The 9109-nt window shown below is 44.8% G+C and overlaps 1 protein-coding gene across 2 annotated transcripts; it reads right to left on the minus strand.

The window, feature by feature from the left end:
• Positions 1-4990: 4990 nt before the first annotated feature.
• On the minus strand, positions 4991-8457 carry LOC146221754 (butyrophilin subfamily 2 member A1-like). Of its 2 annotated transcripts, XM_084691975.1 has the most exons (10): positions 8149-8457; positions 7499-7843; positions 6996-7277; positions 6657-6776; positions 6448-6474; positions 6296-6331; positions 6120-6167; positions 5969-5995; positions 5835-5861; positions 4991-5692 (listed from the first exon to the last, which is right to left on the minus strand). In XM_084691975.1, the coding sequence occupies exons 1-10, from the start codon at positions 8213-8215 to the stop codon at positions 5136-5138; spliced, it is 1536 nt and encodes a 511-aa protein (XP_084548101.1). In that variant the 5' UTR covers positions 8216-8457; the 3' UTR covers positions 4991-5135. The 2 variants fall into 2 exon arrangements, with proteins under 2 accessions (XP_084548101.1, XP_084548102.1); XM_084691976.1 differs by lacking the exon at positions 5835-5861.
• Positions 8458-9109: the final 652 nt, after the last annotated feature.

Consider the following 9109-nt stretch of genomic DNA (forward strand, 5'->3'; position numbering starts at 1 on the left):
GCTGTAGTTTCACCAGGAGAGGCTGTAGTTTCACCAGGAGAGGCTGTAGTTTCACCAGGAGAGGCTGTAGTTTCACCAGGAGAGGCTGTAGTTTCACCAGGAGAGGCTGTAGTTTCACCAGGAGAAGCTGTAGTTTCAGCAGGAGAGGCTGTAGTTTCACCAGGAGAGGCTGTAGTTTCACCAGGAGAGGCTGTAGTTTCACCAGGAGAGGCTGTAGTTTCAGCAGGAGAGGCTGTAGTTTCACCAGGAGAGGCTGTAGTTTCACCAGGAGAGGCTGTAGTTTCAGCAGGAGAGGCTGTAGTTTCACCAGGAGAGGCTGTAGTTTCACCAGGAGAGGCTGTAGTGTCTCCAGGAGAGGCTGTAGTTTCAAAAGGTGAGGCTGTAGTTTCAGAAGGTGAGGCTGTAGTGTCCCCAGGAGAGGCTGTGGTTTCAGCTGGAAAGCTTGTAGGTTCAGCGGGAGAGCTTGTAGGTTCAGCTGGAGAGCTTGTAGGTTCAACAGGAGAGCTCGTAGGTTCAGCAGGAGAGCTCGTAGGTTCAGCAGGAGAGCTCGTAGGTTCAGCTGGAGAGCTCGTAGGTTCAGCAGGGGAGCTCGTAGGTTCAGCAGGAGAGCTTGTAGGTTCAGCAGGAGAGCTTGTAGGTTCAGCTGGAGAGCTTGTAGGTTCAGCAGGAGAGCTTGTAGGTTCAGCAGGAGAGCTCGTAGGTTCAGCTGGAGAGCTCGTAGGTTCAGCGGGAGAGCTCGTAGGTTCAACTGGAGAACTCGTAGGTTCAACAGGAGAGCTTGTAGGTTCAGCAGGGGAGCTTGTAGGTTCAGCGGGAGAGCTTGTAGGTTCAGCGGGAGAGCTTGTAGGTTCAGGGGGAGAGCTTGTAGGTTCAACAGGAGAGCTTGTAGGTTCAGATGGAGAGCTCGTAGGTTCAGCAGGAGAGCTCGTAGGTTCAGCAGGAGAGCTTGTAGGTTCAGCAGGAGAGCTTGTAGGTTTAGGGGGAGAGCTTGTAGGTTCAGCAGGGGAGCTTGTAGGTTCAGCAGGAGAGCTCGAAGGTTCAGCTGGAGAGCTCGTAGGTTCAGCTGGAGAGCTCGTAGGTTCAGCAGGAGAGCTCGTAGGTTCAGCTGGAGAGCTCGTAGGTTCAGCAGGGGAGCTCGTAGGTTCAGCAGGAGAGCTCGTAGGTTCAGCAGGAGAGCTCGTAGGTTCAGCTGGAGAGCTCGTAGGTTCAGCAGGGGAGCTCGTAGGTTCAGCAGGAGAGCTCGTAGGTTCAGCAGGAGAGCTCGTAGGTTCAGCTGGAGAGCTTGTAGGTTCAGCAGGAGAGCTCGTAGGTTCAGCAGGAGAGCTCGTAGGTTCAGCTGGAGAGCTCGTAGGTTCAGCGGGAGAGCTCGTAGGTTCAACTGGAGAACTCGTAGGTTCAACAGGAGAGCTTGTAGGTTCAGCAGGGGAGCTTGTAGGTTCAGCGGGAGAGCTTGTAGGTTCAGCGGGAGAGCTTGTAGGTTCAGCGGGAGAGCTTGTAGGTTCAGGGGGAGAGCTTGTAGGTTCAACAGGAGAGCTTGTAGGTTCAGATGGAGAGCTCGTAGGTTCAGGGGGAGAGCTTGTAGGTTCAGCAGGAGAGCTTGTAGGTTCAGCGGGAGAGCTTGTAGGTTTAGGGGGAGAGCTTGTAGGTTCAGCGGGGGAGCTCGTAGGTTCAGCAGGAGAGCTCGTAGGTTCAGCCGGAGAGCTCGTAGGTTCAGCTGGAGAGCTCGTAGGTTCAGCCGGAGAGCTCGTAGGTTCAGCGGGGGAGCTTGTAGGTTCAGCGGGAGAGCTCGTAGGTTCAGCGGGAGAGCTTGTAGGTTCAGCAGGAGAGCTTGTAGGTTCAGCAGGAGAACTTGTAGGTTCAGCTGGAGAGCTTGTAGGTTCAGCTGGAGAGCTTGTAGGTTCAGATGGAGAGCTTGTAGGTTCAGCTGGAGAGCTCGTAGGTTCAGCCGGAGAGCTCGTAGGTTCAGCAGGGGAGCTTGTAGGTTCAGCGGGAGAGCTCGTAGGTTCAGCGGGAGAGCTTGTAGGTTCAGCAGGAGAGCTTGTAGGTTCAGCAGGAGAACTTGTAGGTTCAGCTGGAGAGCTTGTAGGTTCAGCTGGAGAGCTTGTAGGTTCAGCTGGAGAGCTTGTAGGTTCAGATGGAGAGCTTGTAGGTTCAGCAGGAGAGCTTGTAGGTTCAGCTGGAGAGCTTGTAGGTTCAGCTGGAGAGCTTGTAGGTTCAGCTGGAGAGCTTGTAGGTTCAGATGGAGAGCTTGTAGGTTCAGCAGGAGAGCTTGTAGGTTCAGCAGGAGAGCTTGTAGGTCCAGCTGGAGAGCTTGTAGGTTCAGCTGGAGAGCTCGTAGGTTCAGGGGGAGAGCTTGAAGGTTCAGCGGGAGAGCTTGTAGGTTCAGCTGGAGAGCTTGTAGGTTCAGATGGAGAGCTTGTAGGTTCAGCAGGAGAGCTTGTAGGTTCAGCTGGAGAGCTCGTAGGTTCAGCTGGAGAGCTCGTAGGTTCAGCGGGAGAGCTCGTAGGTTCAGCGGGAGAGCTCGTAGGTTCAGCAGGAGAGCTTGTAGGTTCAGCAGGAGAGCTTGTAGGTTCAGCAGGAGAGCTTGTAGGTTCAGCAGGAGAGCTCGTAGGTTCAGCAGGAGAGGCTGCAGGTGATTCTGCTGATATTCCAATAGGAGTAGTCTGTTGTGTCACATTTTCAAAATAACTGGTTGAAGAGATGTCTTGTGCTGGTGTGGTTGCAACAGTGGTGGTTGTAGCTGAAAATTGTTTAAAATTGTTACGTACAGCTTGCAGATTGCAGTCTTACCTTATATTGTTTCATGAAAATTGTATATCTTAAAGAATATATTAACAGATTATGGTTATAGTTCATCTACATTTTTACAGGTGGAAAATATTTTTATACATGTACTAAAGTACAAAAACAAAATAAATAAATAATCAAACTGTCACCTTGAGCACATTTTTTGGATCATGCTAACTTATATCAGAAGAATCTGAATCAGAATTCGGTTTATTTGCCATATATGTTATACAAACACGGAATTTACTGTGGCAGGGAGGTGCAAACAATAAACATATACGGATCTTAAATTAAGTAAAAGTACAAAACTTTAACTATTTCTAAGAACTAAACAATCTAATAATAAAACAATTTAAATTTAAAATATATATAAAATCAAGACTAAGAATGAGCAGCATGAGTGGTCAACATAGTGCAATCAGATACTGAGATAAGGTGGCTTATGCATACTGTAACTGCCATTAGATGGACTTATAATAGTTAAATGAATGAATGTCAGTGGGAGTCCTTGGCCTTGTTGAAGGGGCCAGTAGCAGATGGAAAGAAATATATACATGTTGGTTAAATGCCCTACAGACTGTGATTGAGTTCGAAACAGTGAAAAACAGGTGTTGTGTGTCCAGAATGATAAAATCCTGCATTTTGGTACGACTCTGGTTGTTGGACTCCGGATGTTTTCCTTACATTTACATTTATTCATTTAGCAGACGCTCTTATCAGCGTCTTATTCGCTTCCACCGAAGCAAGTACGGTGAAGCGCCTTGCCCAAGGAAACAATATAATTGGCAGCCGGGGAAACAAACCGGCAACCTTCTGATTAATAGCCCGATTCCCTAACCGCTCAGCCCTCTGACCCCCCCTTAAAAACGTTTGACAGGCAACCCATCCCACATATTTCTTGATTTACTTACTTGCAGCGATGCACAGACAGACGAGGAGGGCTGCGACACCGGACGGAACTCCCCAGAAAGAGGCCATGGTGGGGGGGGGGCTTCAAACTATGAAGTCTCAGGTAATCCTGACGCAGTGATGCACACCTGTGTGTACCTGGCATGGAATGACTCTGCACCTGGAGTAGGGTGGATATCACCCACCTATAGACCCTACCCTGAAGTATATGTCATTAAAGAGACGAAACATTGTGCAAACGTCCTGGACAGAGGCACTGATCAAGGTTCAAGGGCATGTGTCGTAAGGACTGCTGATGTGTCTGATTGACTGGCACTGGCACAGACACAATAAATGCTTCATTTGAATCTACCACTTAAGAAATGTTATTCAATCATTCATTTAACAGCATTTAATACTTCCCAGAGGAACTGTATATTACTTTATTTATTTTTTATATACGGGTATTGTACTTTTTCTGTGACTCCACATAGTTGTATATAAAAATGCACTGCAAACATTCATTTAACTAAATGAAAACGCTTCATGTTTGGGGATCAAAGAAACTCATCCAACATAAGGACTGTGTCATCCATTGTCCCACCCAATCCCTAATATGGGTGGTCGACCCAAGCAGTGTTTACATGGAAGTTTCCTTGTGTGTTTACATGAAACACAATACTAGTCTGATATGTGGTAACCACAGAAACGGCAATCCACAAGTTGTAATCACCTGCATAGGTAGGTAGGGTCACATCCCTATCAAGATAACTGATAACATTTACCTTGTGAGAAGAGATTGGCTAACCTTAGTGGTATGTTTATGGTGACATTCAGTGTGTTGTGGGGGGAAAACCCTCACTTTTGTGTGTTGGGAAATAATCGTGTGCGTATTTTCACGGGTTGGGTGGTGTAACCCTCCATGACGTTTCTTCTACAGTTACTCCTGGTTGGGAAATGTTGAGCTGAGTTTCCATTTCCCAGCACACCCTTGCTATACTTTATGAGTTAATGGCCAGATTAGCGTCACTAGTTCCTCTGAAGTGATGACATCAGATATACCAGGAAACACCCTGTCTGGGCTAATGTTTGAACTGTCTGAAGCTGAACAGTTATAATCTGAAATCTATGCAATATTTCTCTTTTTATACACAATTAGAAGTGTACAATTGTGCTCATTTTGTACATTCACACACTAATATGTTAAATCAATCAATAAGTATGTTTGTACTTATACTTTGAAAGAATACTTTGTGTGTGTGTGTGTGTGTGTCTGTGACAAAACCAGTGACATTTAGAAGACATTCAGGGTATATCAGTGTTAGAATTGTTGTAGTTACACTATTTATTATTTCCCCCCTTCACTTCTTTAACACAGTTACAAATATGTGATCCACTTTCTTCCTATCACCTTTGAACCCACTTCTGTAGTTGCAGTATTTCCTCTTGGGTCTTTGACACTAATAACCTTTTCTTTCAACAGGCACAATTCTGAGTTCATTTTTACACACATTCAAAGGTCCAAAGAAAGGAAACAGTTCCTTGGTAGATCTCTCAGAGAAAGAGAAGGAGTGGATGTGACACCTCTTCTCCACGTTGAAGAAAGCGACTCTCTGATTCTCAATGTCCAGAAACATTCCCAGAGTAGCAGGCGTCAGTTCTGAAGGCAGAACAGCAGGTGGTTCCTCAACAGTCTGCAGCACTCTCTCAGTCTGCAGCACTCCTTTCTCTAAACGGATACTCCAGTAGCCGTTGTCTGGGCGGATGGAGATATCCGACCCCCTGTTCTCAGGGTCTTGGGCGACTCCCACACTCCACTGGTTGTTGTTCCCCAGATCAACCTCCCAGTAATGTCTCCCTGAAGTGTACCCTCTCTCTCCTAGCACACACTGAGCTTCCAGAAACCTCTTGTGTTTAGTCAGTCCTTGACGTGGGGATCCAGTCCAGCTCACCGACCTGTTGTCCTCTGATAAACGCAGCGTTGGGTGTGCAGTGTCTGGGTCAAGGGTGATGTCCTCTGTGACGAAGAAGAAACTTTATTGTGAAGTTTTGTTAAATGTTTTGAGCACTTATCCACAAGTGGAGATTTATTCCAGTAATTCTAGAAGTAGAGTAGACAGGATCATGTTTCAGTGTTGCACAGTGAAAGAATACTATACCTGCGTGCTCCAACATTAAGCCCCAAACTAAGTGGAAAACAACAGTTTGTTTTATTATTGAGGCCAGCTAATCCAGGTGCAGTTAAAAGACTAGAGCCAAAGTACAACACAATAAAGTAGAACATCATAGTTACCAGACTCAGGGATCTTGTTAGTGATTTCTGTGGAGGAAAAGACGATTAGCTCTTTCTTTTTGCTAGGAATTCACATCTTACTAGTGACATCTCTCACACAATGCATGTGGACAAAGCTACATTGATCTGATTACACAACAATATACTGTACCAAGTATTCTTTTCATTTTTTCTAGATCATCTTGCTTGACTTTATTTTCTGAAAAAAAAAAGGAGGAACATTACTATTTTAACCAAGTTGTTACAATGCAGTGTCAAGTTGTGTAATTAATTTGTTTATTTAGCTAAATGATGTTCACTTTTTTTATCGCTGACGAACAGACATACCTTCTCGTCTCCTCTTTAATTCCGCCTCTATGTCATCTGAGGATAATTGAAAAGAAAGTTGGTTGAACGTTCAACAGAACTGAGCTATAGAAAGTGTGAGTTAAATTAACGGTAAAGGTATTAAAACAAATGAACAAGTTGTCAAATCTTACACAGGGGCTGCAGTTTCTTCTCAGCCTCTAAACATGAAAAAAACACATACATACGTTTGAGAAAGTCCAAAAGCTACAGCTTGACGTGAAACACTACAACGTTACACTCACAATTCCAAACATTTAGTTTCTTTCAAATAAAGATTTTTTTTTAAAGGAGCAGAAATACAGTCCAGCGCCACTTAAAAGTCTCTGAACGCGAGACTCACCAGATTTTTTGCGGACGGCGTGGACAATAGACACACAGACAAACACCAGGGCGAGGAATGTAGGAATCAGGTAGGCAGACAGGTAGGCCCGGTCCAGACCACTGTTGAGGTAGAACTCCTCTGACAGGAGACAAACAGGCATGAGAGCAGGAACCTGGGTTTGTTTTCAAATACGGGTGAGACAGTTTCTGTCCTCGATTCTGTCCTCTGACCTTCAAGCCTCAGAGGGGAAACTGTTTAATTGAACGCGGGGAAACATATGCAGATTGGAGCAAAGACACGTACAGTCCTGGTGTTTTCTTACAAATATAATCTGCATCAGCCTCACACCAAACTCACCCGTCATCTCCATAGCAGACTCCAGCCTGTACTTCCTGTCATGTGACATCGCCACACACGAGATGCCCTGGAGTCGCTCCTTCCCCAGTTTGACTCGACTGCTGATGGAGAACAGGCCACCTGACTGTCTCGCTTCCTCCGTCTGCGCCGATGTCACTTCCTGTCCACGGTGGTCCAGCCACAGCATGTGAGGTTCAGGGTACCAGAATTCAGAACTGCAGCTCAACTGGATGAAGGTTTTGTGGTGCCAAACCAAAGAGACCGTAGCGACGCTGCCGACCTCTGGAGGAAACAAATAAACAGCAGGATTTACTTTGAGGGTTGGTTAGTTGGGATACATTGATCTCCTGCACATATTGATTTATTCCTATTTATAGTGTTATCTCAGAATTAGAAGATTCAGGGTGTAGTGCTGTTGCTTACATAAACTTCTAATATGGAGATCAACTGGCAATAAAACAGAAAAACATTTTTATTGTTTATTTTCCTAGTCTTTCACTCACTTTTAACCTGGACCTCTATGGCTTGTTCCTTAAACCAGTCCTGGTGGATGACCTGACACCTGTACTCTCCTCTGTCAGCCAGCTGGACTCCCTTCAGCCCCAGAGACACATCGCCCTTCTCCAACCCCTGGGTGGACATGTTCACTCTGCCCTGGTAGTCCTTTCCCTCAGTCACCCTCCCGTTGTCGAAATCATACAGGGGGGAGCTAAACTGTCCCTGCCTGAACCACATGACGTGCATGTGAGCAGCGTTGTTCTGGGGAGACAGGCGACAGGGAAGGATGACGTCATCGCCCTCGTAGACATCGACGGGTTGGGAAGGAACGATGATGCTGAAATCAATGTCTATTGGGGAAACAAGTCACAAGGTTGCAAAGGAAAAAGGTTTGTTTTTCTGAAGGACGCTGAAAGGTGTCTAAGGAATGGCAACATTTTATTGTTTGCAGGGCCGTAAAACTGACAAACCACACTTTTTTGATTACTTTCAGATTTAAAAGTAGCCTATGTAAGGTCCAACCACAGATTTAATTATTTTATATTTTACATGATATCCAAATCACATCGTCTGATTTCAGACAACTCAGTGCTAATACGAGAGGTTCCATAAGATCACATAGTTCATCCGTGTTTACAAGTTGGACGCTTATTACCTGCAGCAGGCATACAGGTGAGAATCACAAGGATAAGGAAGCTGACATCTTGGATCAGATGTCCCATGTTGTCCTAGAAACACACGGAAAACCAAGGAGCACAGAACATTTGAACTGACCCAGATAATTAAGCGCAGTATACTACTGTTTTTTGACACCTCGGAAAAAAAAATGCTTTGTTACAGTCGCAAAGCAAACAACTAAATAGCTAAATATTGAATTTAGCCGTAATCAACAACACTCAGACACGCCCATGGGATTCATTTTGTCGAGTATTTTGCAAACGTGCTGCCTCAACGTCGGTTAAACATCATATTGTAACTTCGCTCGGAATCACATCCTTGAAACAATACTGTAGCGTAACATGAACTGAGGTATAACTCTTCAAGCCACATGATATCTTTTTTAATCAATTAACCTTCATGAGAGTTGAAACATTGACCTGATTACGAACAAGCGCAAATTCTAAACAGTTGCGACTACACACGCGCTTGCTTACTATTTGGTGGACCGACAGAGCGAGCAATAAGACTTTTATAGACCTATATATATAAATATACTGTATATCCTATGCATTTTTTTTTATGTTCAACTGTAATATCAACATAGCCTACAGAGTTAACATTCCACACGGTGATTTTAAAATGTCCACTGTATTAGGCTCCTACCTTGATAAGATTTAGAATTGGCAATAAGGATACGTTGCATGGTATAATTATAGCCTAATCTAAATATATATAGTATCTATATATGACATAGTCTAGTTTATTTTCCTCACAACAATAGAGATTCTTACCTGGTAGCTGGCTAACAAGTTCAAAGTGTCAGACAGTTTCGCTTTTACACAAGTGACAATAATTAACCAAAGACACAGTTGAAAGAAAGGATATCAAAACAGGATTTAACGCTCGGTCTCATTGCTGAACTGAAAGTTCCAACATAAGGAACAGAATGTATTCTC

Source organism: Hypomesus nipponensis, chromosome 25 (assembly GCF_054491055.1).
Source record: "Hypomesus nipponensis isolate SF chromosome 25, ASM5449105v1, whole genome shotgun sequence".
NCBI classification, from domain to species: domain Eukaryota; kingdom Metazoa; phylum Chordata; class Actinopteri; order Osmeriformes; family Osmeridae; genus Hypomesus; species Hypomesus nipponensis.